The sequence below is a fragment of the Musa acuminata genome, chromosome BXJ1-4, assembly GCF_036884655.1.
Source record: "Musa acuminata AAA Group cultivar baxijiao chromosome BXJ1-4, Cavendish_Baxijiao_AAA, whole genome shotgun sequence".
NCBI lineage: Eukaryota > Viridiplantae > Streptophyta > Magnoliopsida > Zingiberales > Musaceae > Musa > Musa acuminata.
This window is the reverse complement of record NC_088330.1, coordinates 44,108,607-44,125,994: the sequence shown is the minus strand read 5'-3', so window position 1 is coordinate 44,125,994 and position 17,388 is coordinate 44,108,607. Positions and strand designations below refer to the sequence as shown.

The 17,388-nt window shown below is 39.5% G+C and overlaps 2 protein-coding genes across 3 annotated transcripts; one reads left to right on the top strand and one right to left on the bottom strand.

Annotated features, from left to right (window-relative positions):
• LOC103982163 (uncharacterized) lies at positions 1-8,023 on the bottom strand. 2 transcript variants are annotated; one of them, XM_009398996.3, is made up of 6 exons: positions 7,586-8,022; positions 7,300-7,460; positions 6,597-6,760; positions 5,657-5,883; positions 3,254-4,043; positions 1-2,454 (listed from the first exon to the last, which is right to left on the bottom strand). In XM_009398996.3, exons 3-6 carry the CDS (start codon positions 6,640-6,642, stop codon positions 305-307), a joined length of 3,213 nt encoding a protein of 1,070 aa, XP_009397271.2. In that variant the 5' UTR covers positions 6,643-6,760; positions 7,300-7,460; positions 7,586-8,022; the 3' UTR covers positions 1-304. The 2 variants fall into 2 exon arrangements, with proteins under 2 accessions (XP_009397271.2, XP_065036381.1); XM_065180309.1 differs by having other exon boundaries at positions 6,597-6,673; positions 7,300-8,023.
• A 4,813-nt stretch (positions 8,024-12,836) lies between these two features.
• LOC135671921 (chorismate mutase 1, chloroplastic-like) lies at positions 12,837-16,854 on the top strand. Its single transcript, XM_065180310.1, has 6 exons — positions 12,837-13,226; positions 14,063-14,282; positions 14,369-14,455; positions 15,295-15,438; positions 16,302-16,394; positions 16,462-16,854. The coding sequence occupies exons 1-6, from the start codon at positions 12,895-12,897 to the stop codon at positions 16,693-16,695; spliced, it is 1,110 nt and encodes a 369-aa protein (XP_065036382.1). The 5' UTR covers positions 12,837-12,894; the 3' UTR covers positions 16,696-16,854.
• Positions 16,855-17,388: the final 534 nt, after the last annotated feature.

Genomic DNA, 17,388 nt, shown 5'->3' with positions numbered 1-17,388 from the left:
TAAAAGAAGAGGGAGGTAGAACATTACTTCATCTCAAGTGTTCCCTACTATAAAGAAGCATAGGCTTCATGGGATCTTCCTAACAAATCTAGTCCCTCAGTTGCATGTTCTTGGCTGTTTCATGTGGTATGATGCAGCATTTATTATGGAATGTACAAGCTGTTATAAGTAGGACCAAGAGCAAATCAGAATCAATAGACATATATGAAACCACATTTCATGAACAAGCATCTTCCATCTGTGCCATAAAGAAACTAGTCTGAATTCCTCTATAAAACAAGCACAGCAAATATGATGCTCCTTCCTATGTCAAAGGAGCAGAAAGATCACCAGGAAGGCATCTCTGCCTACGGCATCGCCTTGTCGTCCTTCCCCATCCAATCATGCTTCTTCCATCCACTCCTATCTCAGAGTTGCTGGGTTGTGATGGTGGATGGAGGCTGATTCGAACCTCCTCGGTGGCGGTGGCGGTGGCGGTGGCTGGGCTTTCGAGCTGCCTCCTTCCCTTCGTTTGGGAGTTTGCTCCATTTCGACCCATGTTTCGTCTGGTTAAACCTGTACCTGTCTGCCAATGCATACCTGATAATTTCATCATCCCTCCAATAGTTTGAAGATCCTCTGTTATTTCGTGTCTTGACAGTGATGCAAGACCCGGCAGGATATCTTTCTGGAAGTCCCGCCGCTGCCTCCTCTTTCTTGCCTGGCCACGCCGAGCCCTTGTGAAAAGCAGTGAAGCTGCACCTGTATCTTTTTTGTCTTCCTTTCCATCTTTGCTCTCGAGATCCTCTGATCTATACCAATACTGATCCATCTTAGTTTCCTGGAGCTTCAGTGTCATGGCCTCAAAGAGATCCAGACCATCATCATCAAAAAATTGAGTACCATCATCTCCCTCATCACCCAAATGCTCTCGCTTTTCTGCGTTGCAGGATACGTCAGCAAACCAACACAAGGTGTCAAATCGAGGCAGAGATGGCAGGTGAGAATTGATTTCATCTGGGTGGCCATTCCATTCAAGTGACATGGCAACTAAATTCTCTGCAGCCAGTCTATCAAGTGTACCACTGGAAGAGACCTTTTCCTTTAAGACACCTTTCTTGCTTGACGGAATGTATTTATGCGGACTTACGGTAGCCATTTCAACCTGGGAAATGGGTGCTTCAAAATCAATGTCAATTTTAGCAGCTAAAGTTGGAATAGAGTTTGATGACTGAACCTCTAGTTCATCTTGAGGTGATACCTCCAGAAATATAGGATCATCTGTACATGAAAATTCAGCATTAAGATTAATGTGTTTCCTTAAGTTTGCACCTCTGTTTCTGCCACACATTTCGGTGACCGAATCACTATTGTGGAATTTTTCCTGTGAATTCACTGCTTTTGCATCACAAGTCAAGTCAATGATATCATTCTTCAGAATCTTAGTATTGTCAGTAAAATGTTTTTCCATTTGTTGGATAGAAACAGATATGCCGCTTTGCTGAATTGTATCATGAATAGGAAAACCAAGAAGTCTTTTCCCATTGTTACCAGAAACGAAGTTTCCCTGCATTCCGTGATACTGAAACTGTGAAGTTGATGCGACTTCCTGTAGGTTACATACAGAAAATTCTAACTCCTCTTTCTTCTGGATTTCAGAAGCAACATTGGAGCTGGAAGTGAGCTGACAATCTTCTCTGTAGTCATGTTTCTTCAAGTTAACAGACTCATTGGAAGATGCTTTGTTTCTGAGACATGATGGATCCCCTGGCATTTTATCATCAACATAAATAACTGTTTCTTGTCTGAGAGTAAGCCTATCTTCAGTACCACTTGGAAACGCTTGATTCAGGTTCAGGTTTATTGGGACTTTCAAATCCCTGCTTTGGTAATACTTTACGTAGTCTCTAGGTAAATGATCATGAAGATCTCTGTTACTGTCATCAATCTGATATGGCTTACAAAATGCAACTTCTGTATGTTGTGCAGAATTACAATCCAGGTGAAGACCATGGTGAAATCCATTTTTGTGAGGCACCCTAACACCAGAACCTAGGCTTGTGGCCAGGTTCCTACTACTTGGCCGCTTTTGACTAGTGACATCTATCTTGGAACTCAAGCTCTCATTACTGAAGTTTGATGACCCACTGAAGCATGGAAGAGCTCGAACCGCAACCGGGGTGTTGTTTATGCTGGTAACAGGTTTTCTCCAAGATGAAACAAATGAAGATGCACAACTGATTAAATCGGCCTGGGGAGTTGTGATTGTAGAAGGCATCGAGGGAGACATCAGAGATGGATTTGAGCAGGCAAAATGAGGCACTCTCGGACATGTATGGATATTGTGAGTTGGCTCTTCTCTAGACTGTGTTTCTGGATTATTATGGTCAAATGTAAAGAAATTGTGACGTTTCTTAGTGTTCACTTGTAATGTTGGAACCTGAGCAAAATAATCCAGAGTGCTCCTATTTTTTTCTGTATACAAATTACCAAAATATTGAGTATGAGAAAAAAAAAAAGTCTCCAGCAATTAAGAAAGCATAACTAGCTAAATATTAAAGCAGGATCTAAATTATGCTTTAACACAATAAAAAAGATAACAGTGAAAACAGAATAAAAAACAAAAGGATAGGCAGACTAGCATTTGGTTGCACATGAAAGGACTGTACAATTGGTTAAAAAAGGTCGATCAATGCACGACGCTGCCAGCAATTTGGGTTTGGGGGGATCAATAAACAAATATTATGCAGTTAAAAAATTGTACAATTTGGCTGAATATTCTGTGCTTATCATATTATAATTACTTAACATACTGCAGTGATATTCTAAAAAAACAATTGGATCACAAGAAACATGTTTGTCTCATTTACTTTCAACTTTCTTCATAGTCAGTCCCATGAGTTCAATCCACCAATAGACACACACCGTATATGCCGGTCGCATGAAGTGTATGTCCATCATATGTACATGTTTATAAATGTGCTAGCAAGGATAGTGCTGGTTATCAGCTACTAATGCAACCTATCAGGCTCGTGATTGGTTGGAGAAGACATGACATCTTTGCATACAGATGGTCTATAGTAACCATGCAATCAAATTCATGAAGACAAGCCTCCAATGCAGACAGTTAAATATGCAAGGTTGTCTGTTTTTCTTTTTTTTGACAAATGTTGGAGATGATGCCTACTCAAACAAGATATCTGATCAATATGATGGTTTAGGCCAAGTAAAAAATTAGGACTAAGTAAACAAGTTTAGGAGATCAAAACATTACCAGGTTCATGATTGAAAACTGGCCATTCTCTTTTTGTATGTCCATCCGTATACAAGAGGTCAGAAGTAGTCTGTTGTTTGCCATGCCTCTCAACAAAACTAGTCTTCGATTTTGTAGATGAATGGTTCCCTTGATTCCGTTCGCTGCGAGACTTCAAGCCAAATAATTGAACAGAAGCCGAATTTTCTGGACTTTCACAACATATTTCTGTTGTAGGTTTATTTAGATCAACTGTGCTGCAGGCTGATATACCAACTTGTGTCGGTGAATTTGGGATCTGATGTTCTTCTGTGCGAGCATTCCCTAGAGTGAGCTTCACATCATTCTCATAGAGAGAGCAATTCCTGTTCTTGAAAATACTAGCACTATGTGATGACTCAACAGTACTCATCTGCCCGGCTCCATCAGTATCTTCAACGTCTATATATACATCAGCTGGAAGTTGAAGGTCAAACGTTCTTTTCTTTTGAGGTTTGTGGTCAGGTGCCTTGCTGTCCTTTAGTAAAACTCCATTGTCTAATGGGATCTGATCAGATTGAGTGCTGCCTTCCCTTGTGACACTAAAGTGGGACCTCCCATTGCCTGAAAAATGTGTCTTTCCATGACTGGTGTTTCCTACAGTAAGGTGAGACATCTGTGGTATCTTTTGGCTACACTCAGAACACATTTGAGATGAAAGAGAACTTGATAGTGAGGCTTCTGCCGGTATGGATGATCCATAAAACCCTCTAGTTTGAATCTCAGTCATCAGGTCTTTCTGTATTCTATAAAGACGATGGAGCTCGTAGACCTGAATGGCAAGTGAAACAACAATTATTACAGAAGAACACATCAAAAGCTTGAAAGTAATAAGAGAGGCAAAATATGTTTATTTGCTTTCCTCTCCAAGTGCAGCCTATCTACATAAAGTGTACAGTTGAATATTGGGTGGTGACATATGCATGGCATTCCTTTGTTTTCTTGTTTTGGACAGTCTGCATGTGCATGTGCTTGCACAGCAATCAAACTTATAGGTAATTCAGTCTGCAGCGTTAGGCTAAGCTTAATTCTGGAATAATATCAGATGAAAAAGGAAGAGGGCCTGCTTCTTCCCGATAACAATCTTGTTTTCCAGGTTCCTTTATGCTATACTATTTTGGTTTCGACTTCCTTAACCCTATACAACTTAAGACCAATATTTAACCAAAAAACAGAACAGAAAGTCTCCTCCAAATAAGCATTCCTCTTTAACTTGTAAGTACAATTGCTACAGAAAATAGTGGATTTTTCAAACAAACGGAAGTGAATAATAACATGGAAGTTGGAACTTTGGTGGGATAAAAATAGCTACCAAAGGCTATCCTATTCCAGAATCAAAAAGAAGAATTTTCAGGAATCTATATTTTAGGATGAAAATGTAGATGGATTACATTGTAGTATCTCAAGATTGAACTACATCAGGTTCTGGACCTTGATCTATATATTAAAATGCTCTAGTTGTAAAAAACAGGAGCAGCGGGCACTTTCTGCCTTTTAGAGTTTGCAAACGAACTATCCAAATAAGAGAGTACCAGACAAAATAATTTAGGTATTTGTACAAATCTTCAGAAAGGGATACATTCGTAAAAGAAATCATTTAATCAAAACTATTCAAGAGTTGAGGCAATCTGCAAAAGCAAGACAAAAGTCAAAATAGAGTATGTTAATTTTTAATGTACTAGGTAAACAATCTGTATTATCCTTGATTGAATCATATAAGTGATATTTATCATATATTAATTATTTTATCAACATATAAACATATCAATGAGTCTCTTAGGCAAAATAAGCTTTAACTGCTCCTATCCTCATGCTAAATAAGTAATCAGGTGAGAATTTTAAAGATACAACATGCATTTCAATATCTGTTTGGAACAAGAAAAGCTTCCAGTTAAAAGCTAATTAAGAATACATCGAGGAGGATTTTCATTTTTTCTTTTTTTGAATCCATCTGCAGCTAAAATCGATTCCTTCAACCTGACCGACAAATATGATAAGAAATGTCTCAAGTTGAAACTTGTAATTTAGCGGACTTCAAAAGTTTTCTCCCAGAATATATGATGAAATCCCATCTGTGACATAATGGCAACTCATTTCAGCTAATAATGATAACTATGTGGTCATATTCTAGAGCTTAATGTACCCAAATCGACCAGGACAGTTGACTAGAACACTTCAACACAAATTTGATGTAAACAAAACTATATTTTTGAGACTATTATTTCCAAACCATCAAGCAGAGATGAGATATAACAATCAAGTCATTTCACCCAAAAAACAGAGATAAGGTGCAACCCAAGAATAGTACAGGTTGAGATGGAATTTTTGACTCAACCTGAGATCATTTCTTTCTCAAACAAATCTGAAGAACATTAATATCTTTACCTGCTTCCTAAATATAGCTTCATGTTCAAGCATCATCCGCTTTATCATTTCTTTATCATCTTCTAAGTGTCCATTTGTCAACCTTGACACGTAAGTGTTGTAGAGATGATCGCTAAACTTTTTGTCCTTATAATAACTAGACCAACTACTTGGTGCATCCTCCTTAATATCCTGCATGGAATGATACCCTGGAAGGTAATTTTTACTCTGCACTTTTGTCGCCATTTCTGCAAGTTGTAAAACCAGTCAGCATAGCAAGAATATGGAATCAAAAAGATTCATGATAGAATTCCTTGTCTAGAAAAAAGAAAAAAGTGGACAGTAGAGAATGACGAACACTGGAATGTCAAAAGTTCTTTCATTCGGCATAAATAAATTAGTACAATAATGTCAGTTTTGCAAATTTTACGTACATTTCATGTTCAACATAAAGGCATAAGTTATCCCTTCGCCCTTAGGAGATTCATCTGGCCGTTAACAAGATGGAAATTTTGCAATGGAGAAAAGGGATAAAATGAACCACCACCTTCTCCACATTATCAAAGAAAATAATAGTTGTTAATGATGAAAAAATAAATACATCCACATTATCAGACAACATTATGCCCCAAATATATGTCGCAGATCTAGCAGCTAAACATATGAATATGTGAATCCAGGAAAAGATAAGATATGCCTGGAGCAACAATGTTCAACTGCAACACTTGCAAATGATTCCCAAGCCCATAATGACACCGTCATAGAAGATCACTAAAAAGGTTATGGTACAAGAAAAGCATGCAAAGACAGCATAGTTGTCACTACAGATGATACATAGGAATTTATATAAAAGAATGTTGAGATAGAAAGCCTTATGCTAACAACTGCCTACATGAAGTAACACTCTACAAGCTTATAGAAACTAGAATCTAGCTCAAAAGAATGGGACATTGGGAATTACCAATCGTATTAGCAACAGACTGTAGCCACATTGATGTGAATCCCATCAAATGCTGATTGCAGAATTGTTCGACATCGCTGCAGCAATTAACTGAAGATTTTGTAGCAGGCAGTGCAGAAGGAAGTATACTTTCCAAATTTAATTGAACTTCAGGCTTCGGCACCCTAAGGAAGTATACAAAATCCTCGCATGCATCATTATCCGAATCCGAATTAAGAGATACTTCAATTAGTAAAGTGTAACAACAAAGAAGATTCTTGTAAAATCACAGAGAAGGTACATGAGATATTTAATCTCGAGGTCAGCAACTTAAGATGAGCAAATCCGTTTATTTTGAACCCAATCCTCACGCCGCAGACCATCACAAAGAAAATCCATCGTCTCAACAAAAAGAGAAAAAAAAAAAAAAAAAGGCAAATTGGCATAGAGGAAAGAGGCTTAAACCAAACACATCATGAATTGAGATAATCTAACAATCTGACAAAACATGTCTTCCACTCTAACCAAACAAGAATTAAGTTAAAACATGCTCTCAAAATCCTACATCATAAGGAAATCCACACAAACAAGAAGGAGGAACATAGCAAAAGTCCAACGACCTCAAGCCAAAAGTACAGATATCAAAGAATCTATCATAATCCAAGTCAAGAAACCACCAAATCAAGAAAATATAATACACACAGATGAACCAGAAATAAATTACCTCAGCCCACATCACTTGTCCTCCCCATCCAGCTTGCGAACATTGCTGAAGCGGATTCAGCATCAGGACGCGGAACACCGAGAATTCAAGCGGCCGCAGGCCTTCCGCCATGGAAAACGCCAAATCTCTAAGTGCCCCGCCCGTTCGAGCGCCGGCCGCGGCTGCAGCAATCCAGGAGACGACAAGCAACGCCAAAGGACAGTAGCGCCACCAAGAACAGCAAAGGCTCCGCCAAAAAGATCGAATTTTTGGGATCGAAATGCGCTAAAGAAGAAGAAATGGGCACCTGGAATTGGCCATAGGCACCGGGCGCAGCCGCGGATCGAGTGATTTCGAGTCCCTGGGCCACAAGGAAAGGTAGACGAGAGAGAGAGAGAGAGAGAGAGAGAGAGAGAGAGATCCGAGATAGAGGAAAAATCTCTCACAAGAACGAACGACCTTCTAAGAACAACAGTGACAGGAAATTTGTCCGCATCTGGTCTTTTGATTCTCTGCCTTTTCCACCTCCCTGTGTCTCCGTTGATTGCCTTCTCCTCCTTTCCAGTGAGTATCCTTTATCGGGTTCCGGGAGAAGCGATCAAAATAGGATTTTTTATTTTATTTTCATTGCAGGCTCAGAGATTCTCTCCTCCTCCCTCCCTCCGTCCCAACACAAAAGCAGAACAACACAGCGCCACTGCCTTCCACCTGACGTCTGCAGTTTCAAGGAAACATCCCAGTCTTTTTTACCTTTCCTCTAATCGCTAACCACTTGGATTATGGTACAGAAGGTGATTTAGCACTCGATTTATGACAAGATTTTGTGATGGGTTCTCTCTTGTCTTCGTCGGATCCTATGTTCTGTTGCTGATGCTGCTGCTGCTGCCAAATGGTGGCCTGATGATGTGGGGCCCACTGAGACGGAAGGCATCCCAAAAGAGGCCAAACACATTTTGGGTGGAAGTGGGAATGCCATCTTGTATGGCATGTAATTACCACATCAGACCATTGCAAGGCCTGTCTCCCTCTCCCTCTACCATCCTCCCCTGTTAGATGATGTTACAGGGGGAGCTGGTAATGGGAAAGCCTTTTTACTAGTATTTATGGAAGACTCCTGTGGCTGTGATGCAACGCTTGTTTAGTCCCGTCGTTAGGTCTGGAATTAATTGTCCTTCGGTGGTGATCGACAGGGCCTCGGATGCATGTGTGGGTTGCCATCTGAAAAAGGACTGCTTCGGATGATGAACATCTCTGCTTCGTATCACCGCAGTAGATCAAAAAAAGGCTCTTAGGACATCCAACATCCTCATCGAGCCTCATCCAGCTGCGTGTCCTGTGTCTGTTTAAGATGATGACCTGCTACAGCTTAGTCATAGACAAGGCGTGAAGGCAACGGCCAGCTGTGTGGTTTCTGGGACATATGATTGAGACTCGGGGAGGGTGGGTAGATAATGTCATCATGCTTCGATGGCAATCTTCGCCGTGAACTCTTGAGCTACTGCTCAGATTCTGCAGGAGGAGATGTCGAATGTGGTGAACATGACACACAGTAAAAGGAGTCACCGGGCATTGGTGGCGTAGACCATCATAAGTAAGAGCTCTTTATGATCTTGAGCTCCACAGTCTCTTTTAGATCATGGGCGTGTACCTTTCTGACAAAACTTTGAATGGTTCCTTAATCCAAGATCTACAACCGGGCATAAGACGCATGAACGGTAGCACTAAGGGATGATGTGCCGAGAGTTGCAGCAAGAACACTGACGAGGTGATGGTTCATGAGTCTTCTTCCTCTTCCTGTCAAGAGCTAGCTAACTACAGACGAACGGACATCCAGTGACCTGTTTCCCCTGTTTGGCCAGAGTAATCGTGGGAATGACCTGTTTCCCCTTCCAAACTCCAGTGACCAGAGAAAGGAGATCCAAAGCTCAATCAAAAATGCTTGCAGTACAATCCACTCATTGGGTCAAACAAAATCATCTTTTCCATAGTGCATGATGCTGTCAGCATTGGTATAATTTTCCTGAAAAGAGGTCCATAGACTCCTCCTCCAATGATCCCCACCAACTGATAGAAGACAGAACTTAAGCATCTCCAACCATTCTTTACTGACTTCAGTCTTCTTTAAAGTAGATCTGAAAAGTGACATAAAGTCAAGATGTCCATTGGAGAAAGAAAAGTGCAAGAACAGGCAATGCACAAGATGAAAACATCTTTGTGTGCTTCATGTGTTGTGTACCTGCTGATAATATGTTTTACCTTTTCGTGTGTTCCATCTAGCTTGCTTGCAGAACCTTGAAGCATTCTCCTCCACATATCTGCAGCAGTCCGAGCATGAACCATCCATCGACTCACATCTGGAGAACTCGAGAGTGGTCTCGGAGACACACCTAAACAGAACACACCCACAACATCCAGCTAACACTTCTCTGAACCTGCAGCAGACTTGCAACATACACTCACCAAGAATGACGCACTCTTTTACTGAACTTGCTGGGAAACCAACATAAGATCAAGTCAAATCCAAAACTTATCATAAACGAAAGAAAAAGGCAAGAACAGCATGAGCAATTCATTTATGGTCTTTGCAGTGCTGTTGAACTGGTGTTCTATCATGAACTGTGGAGGCAAACACTGACAGGGTTACTTCTTACAGCAACTAAATCCTCTATGACTACCTGAAATATTTTCAGCCTCTCTAAATACATTGGCTGAGTCTGAGTGCAACCAACACCTGTTGGTGAACAGATGTGTCGTGACTGATGAGTCAGCATGGCCTGATCCACGGGTCGATGTCGGGAGTCTTTGATCGGCTAAGTTGGATGCCGAGATCGGCCAGGCCCTTGCGATGGGGGGTTGATCAGTGTTTCTCGATGTGCCGATCCGGGCACCGTTTATGCTGAGCTGTGTCTCTCTGTCTCTAGAGTGATTGACAACTTGATTTTGTATACTAGATGGCGATTCCCAGGTTAAGATGCTCGCAGCTCGAGGGTGGCTGCTTTCCTATAAAAATGACCTTCGTCAGGTGATTCCCGACTTTGGCTCCTCTAACGAGCAAGTTAGTTGGTTCCTCTCTTTTTCTTTTTTTCTACCTCTCCGATCGAATGTCGGCCATGGACTTTTATACTACTATACGAGGGTTAGTCATACGCGGGTTGACATGGTGGTTGATCCTCGAGGGTTGACACGATACCTTCATGTCGTCGTCGTCCCGAGCTTTGGGATGGGACGTACAAAACAATGTCTCGATATGGAATCTGACTTGGCGTGTGAGGGTGCTCTCCTTGTTGATTTGGCTATAGTGCGACGTGTGTAGTTTGCAAGCACAAGAAAAATCTATATATATATCACTCTTTCTTTTTTTTCTTTCCTTGTTAGATTTTGAGGAAAACTCAAAATGATCTTTCTATTACTTCTTTCCCTTTCTTTACTTACATTTTCTTCCATTCATTTGTTTCTATTATAACTCTTCTTTTATTGTATTTGAGAGCCACAAGCAACACTTACACCAAAGGCAAGGATGAGCATCTCCTTCTATAAATACAAGTCTTAATGCCAAGATTAGCTTTTCTATGTGGATTAGCCATCTTATATAGCTTTTCTATGAGGTATCAATGCTGAAATGGTTCCAGAGGGACACACAAAACATGGAAGAACATACACACAGCAGCATCTTAGAGCTCTATTTGGATGGAGGCATGAACATATTCATTCCTTCATTAAAAATGTGCAACATTAGTTCCTTTGCTCTTACATCTCAACTTGGGACCTTTGTTCGTAATGTGCATTCAGCTTTTGTTTGGGATCTTTGCAATATCTTCGATTCTTCTCATTACTCATGTATTTGATATTAACCTGGGATTCAATATAGCAAATTTAGTCCCAGAATTCACTCGACATCTCACATCAATAATCTCTAAAATAATATACGATAATTATAAATAAACTAAATCAAGATATACGAGCTTTAGTCATTTGTGGATACATACTAATTTGACATTTAAAATGGTTTCGTCGTAAAAAAGTCAATATAGTCTTTTGAAGGAAGTGGATATAGATATCGTTTATCCCTAAACTAAAGTGAAATAAGGGACGTCGTTAACCGACGTATTTTCTCTTTTAAAAGTTGTCATGGTTATGGCACAACTATACCTCAAAAAGTTTAATTTGCACACAATATATCTTTTTAGGATCAAAAAATTTTAAAAATGTCCAATGCAATCCAAGACATCCCCCATGACGTGTCTTCCAAGGATAAACAAGTATTTAAGGCTTCCGATGCATCCACCTAAAAGAGAAGTCATCCTATGACATAAGAGATATATACATTCATTCGAAATAGAAAAATATGTATCCAATATACTTTAAAGAGATACATGCATTCATTCTTATCCCTCGGATATAAAATCAAAATTATAAGAAAAATTAATAATTTATCACTTATCTCTTTGCAAGAAGACAATAGATGAGATCTCGTGCTTGCACCTATTGACTTATCAATATCCAAAGCTGAGAAAGTATAAACCTGTCTTGCACAGTTTTTGAAAGGGATTGGTGGTGGAGTTCTTATCGAGAAACACTGTTCCTGAAGCTGCTTAGTTAATGTCATATGAATCCTCTTCCTTGACGCAAAAGCTTATCGTCTGAAATGAGGTTTCCCACTAAGCATGTTGAAGGAAACCTCTTCTTGCTCCGGAAAGCATGTCCATGAGAAAGCTCACATTGGCCTCTTCTGTTCTCGGGGAACCCTTCAAGCTTCTGTGAGTCAGCAGCAATGGGTGGTTGGCTACTGACAGGACTGCCTGCCACATCTGGAGATCAACATCTCATGCTCAATAGTATTCAGCTGTTTCCCAGAAACAGCGCCTGAAGATGGAGGCAACCAGAATTGGACTGCAACCGATCCTTTTCCAACATCTGGAGGAATCCTGACATGAACATTTATTATGATAGAATTCTGAACCTATGCCAAAATAAACACTGTCAATCTGAACACAAAACTGTAATCCTTTTTAGCTATGTCAGTAGATTAAAGACTCTTTTTTTTAATCTTTATCTCAAGTCAGTATATCATTGCGAATCTGTCAGAAAAACTCTGATTTCAGAACTACAGTTCTTCTGAGCCTCCTCAGTAGCTTACAAAACTCTTCCGGATGGTGTCAGTGCATTACTACTCTCAATCTGTAACTGAAGTCTGAACTCCCTTCAGCAATCTCACAAGCTTTTCATCCCATGCCATTATCTCACTGCCAATCTGCAATAGAATTCTCGACTCAAAACACTATTAACCATCTCAGGAGCTTACAATCTTTTTCACCCCGTCTCAATATGCACAAATCTTCTTTAATCATCTTAATAGCTCTCAAATTCTTTATCCCTTGCTAATTTAGAACTGTTGATGTGCGATAGAATCCTATATTCCAACTGCAATGCTCACGAATTCTCGAGATAAAAAATATTTATATTTTTAATGCTTATTATTTGGAGAAAACCAATTTTCCCTTCCTTTTTGTCCCCCAAATATTGTCTGTCACACGCGCTGCGAGGTGACGACGGCGCCGACGGAGTCGAGTCCTGCTCACCTACCGTTCTCTCGTCGCTTACCGCACCTACTCTTCGATGTACCATGGCCCCCACCGTCGGTGTGACCTCGTTTTAAGGCCTCCCCTGGCCTTCGCTCGTTCCCTTGTGCGTCCCCTTCTTCTCCTCCGCCTCCTTTCCTCTTCCTTCGCCTCGAAGGCTCGTCTGCCCCTCTACCCGATGGAGCTCAAGCTCTCCCAGCTCTCTCCTTCCTCTCTGAACGCCCATCGGGTCTTGAAATCGCCCAGACCCAGCCTCTTGTTCTGCAATGGGACCGCGCAAAGGCTCCGCCTTGGGGGGTCTCCTCTCTCGGTATCGATTAGATCGGGGACAAAGCTCCATTCGATCCAAAGCTCCATTTCTCCTTCCAGGTATAAGAAAGTTGCCACCTTTGATCCGGTTTCGCCGTTTTTACCCGTGTGTTAGGTCAAAGTTGGTGTCTTTTTAGGGCAAAGTATGTTCACATGTGGATCTACGGTCACTTGGATCTTCGCGTTCTGTTCCTCTGGTTCTGCTAGCTGCATTAGGAAGCTTAAAATTGCCTCCTTTCGCTCCGTTCTTCAGGTTTAGGTTTTGTGATGCCGCTGATTCTTTATTCGTATCTCCGTCTACCACGCGCACATAATAGAATTCATAGTAAAGCGTTTTTGTTCAAGGATTATTGATTGGTTGGGAAAGCAACCTCGAAATCATACCCGTTGGTACATTCTTGTTTCTTACGTATATTTCTTCTCTGTTGATCAAGCATCGGCAACGTCTATGCTTCTTCCTCTTGATTTCTGTTATTGGGGATTAGAGTTATATCTACTCGCGAAATATATGGTCATGGAACGCTAAGGAACTATGATGATCCTGTGCTCTGTTGGTTATGAGCAACTCAAAAAGATTGCTGTTGATTTTTCTGGGTTTTTGGATAACCAACAAAAGTAGAACCAAAAGCAGTATTCCTCATTTACACAGTAAGTCTACCTTAATATAAAAAAAGTAGACATAAAGCAAACCTGAGTTGTTTACCTATGGTACTCAGAAATAATGTGCAGGGACCTGATTTTTCTTCTTGTCATAAGGAGTGCATTGAAGATGTCAATGATTTGTATGCTTGTACAATTTCATGTGTATCAAGTTGTCTTTGCCTCTTATTAAGATTTATGATGACATCACGACATACCAGCATCTGACTTACTTTGATGATCTCGCTTTTATTTAGTGTCGATAAAGAAAGGGTAGACCAAAGCGCAATCTTAACCTTAGAGAGCATACGACACTCTCTAATCAGGCAGGAGGACACAATTATATTTAATTTATTAGAGAGGGCACTGTACTGTTACAATGCTGATACATATGATCAAAATGCTTCATTCATGGATGGCTCCCATGACTCATTGGTCGAATTCATGGTTAGAGAAACCGAAAAACTGCATGCGCAGGTAAGCCATACCTTGAAAAGAAAGTTAACAGTAGTCGAACTCTTTTACCATTCTCCTTTTGACATGTTGATCACTTTTGAATACAGGTTGGTAGGTACAAGAGCCCAGATGAGCATCCTTTCTTTCCAGATGGTTTGCCTGAGCCCATGTTGCCACCTATGCGATATCCAAAGGTAGATATATGTTACATTAATTATTATTCTATAGTAAGGTAGATGTATCTAATGGTTTTCCTTATTCTTATTCGGAAATAAGCAGGGTAAACTGATTTACTATATCTAGCAGTGCTCTGGTACTTGCTAATGTATGCCTAACATTGAATGACCATATAATGATGATAAAGAAGAGCATACAGTTTTTTTCTAACAAAAGAAATCATATATAGATGAAAGTTCTGGCATTGTAGGGTGAGAACCATAGTTGGAAATAAGGGCAAAAGATATGTATGCAGTCACTCTTTTCTTGTGGGAATGAGGGAACCGATGGTTTTTTAAATGCTCATGAATCAGTTTGAATGGACTAACATAAACAAAGGATTAGCTAAGATCGAGAACGAATCAGCATATCAGAAACCATACATATTAAGAATCACTGAGATGGAATGCTTGATTGCTGAATTCTTATTTAGCTCTATCGGTCGGTTCACTAGTGCTCTTCTCTATTATGTTGTACATTTTTTATTAATCACCAGTGAAGAGGATGCATTGTGACATCATTGATTCATGATACGATTTTGATCTTTTTGCATCCATGGAAGGATCTTGTGAAAACAATCCTTAAAAAATTAATATTAGGTACATAAAAGTTGTGCTTTACTTCCATATTCATCTCTCTGCTCTGTTTAACTTACACAAAGTTGGTTGACTAATCTGGTTATTCTTCTATAAATATGGATTTAGTATTAATGTCAAACGACATTTAATTATTATGTTTGCAATGAACTTTATGCTATGCAATTTATTATATTGGTAATAATCTTACGGTTACAGATTTTCTTTTTTGATTAATCTAGGTTCTACACCCCATTGCTGATTCCATCAATATAAACAAGAAGATATGGGAAATGTACTTTTGTAATCTACTCCCAAGATTGGTTAGAGAAGGAAGTGATGGCAATTGTGGCTCAAGTGCTGTTTGTGATACAATCTGTCTGCAGGTATGCCTGTATTGCAATTAAAAAATAAATGCCAATGTGTTTCTGAGTGTTTGCCAAGTTACTTTGCTTATCTGTCCAGTGCAATGTTTGTGTGTGTATATGTATATATACATATGTATATATATGTCTATATATGTATGTAGAGAGAGAGAGAGAGAGAGAGAGAGAGAATGGCCATCACACCAACCTCAAATTTATACAATTTCACACGATGATCTCTCTCTCTCTCTACATACATATATATACATATGTATATACATATGTATATATACATGTGTATATACATATGTATATACACATGTATATATACATATGTATATATATGTATGTAGAGAGAGAGAGAGAGAGAGAGAGAGAGAGAGAGAGAGAGAGAGAGAGATCATTGTGTGAAATTGTATAAATTCGAGGTTGGTGTGATGGCCATTCTTCCGCCAATTTCTGTTGATCTTGGGTGCTTTCTACCCTTTTCTTAATGCAAGAAGTGGCATGTCATTTAGTAACACATTATGGCCTCATTCCAAGGGAGAATTCGGCTGGCCTTTATCTTAGACTGCTACAATATCCTTTTGGGTGTTAAAATTAAATATGCTGCATAGTAAAACATCAATTTATTGACTTCAGAAGCAGTTTTGGGATACTCTAAAACTATTGTAGCTACAACTGCTTAGACCCTTTATAAATGTTAATTTTATTTTAAAACTTGTTTGGTAATTTTGCAAATGGATGCTGCTCTTCACAACAAAGATAAAGATTTGTGTTGAAGCACCATCTGGACATTATTGGTTCTTCATATGTGCAACTTGTAATGTTTGTCCTAGGACCTTCCTAATCAACAATTGACATGTGTTAACTGTTTTGTGCAGGCTCTTTCAAAACGAATCCATTATGGGAAGTTTGTAGCTGAGGCAAAATTCCGAGAGTCGCCCGATGTCTATGAACCTGCAATAAGGGCACAAGTATGATTCTTTATCCTGTGCCTTCATAACCCTAAGCTTATTGATCTGTATTTTTTTTTGTTTTCAGGACAGTAATCAGTTAATGCATCTTCTAACATACGAATCCGTGGAAACTGCAATCAAACAAAGGGTAGAGGCAAAGGTAATGATCTTTGGGCAGGAGGTTACAGTTGGCGAGAAGAACGGAGCACTCCCGGAGTATAAAATAAAGCCTAGTTTAGTCGCCGAACTCTATGGCAATTGGATCATGCCATTAACAAAGGAAGTTCAAGTGGAATATTTGCTGCATAGGCTCGATTGAATCATATGTTCTGGGAATATAAATGCTGTTGAATGAGGAAATAAATTGAAGTACTGCTTGTGCTTGTAGAAGACATTTGAATCCTCTGTAATCTGATATAAGAAAATATTATAGAGTGATTTTATATAAGAAAATCTGTTACACTACTGTTCAGCTGAATATTGTTGAAGATCATTAGAGAAAGAGAGTACAAGTTTTTTTTTAAAGATTTTGTTGTAATCTCTAATTGTTGAATTATTTTCTTTTAATTTACTTTCACTCTTTTGGCATGGCCTTGCTAGCAATGATTTATGCTTGGGATCATAAATGAGAGGTTGAAATGAGTACTTCAGTAGCCTCATATGAGTATCACGAGTAGCTTTTCCACCACTAAACGAATACTTTTAGGATTCTAGTAAATATCTGGGATTTTAGACCTTGATATTATCTGCAACTATTGCCTCATTGTATTGTGTGCATGTGTAATTTTTTGCAGATATATAGCAGCAGAATGAGCATTCTCCTAACATTTGTTCAGAAAGAAACAGTGCATTGTGGATGTCATCAAATTGCAAATATAATACATGCATGCCTCGTGCCTTTTTTGGAAAGGCAAAGGATGGTTTATGTAGTGTTTGATCAGAGTGAGATTAGATCCATTCACTCAACCATAACGTGCAGTTCCAAATTATCCCTTAAAGAAGAACAAGCAAA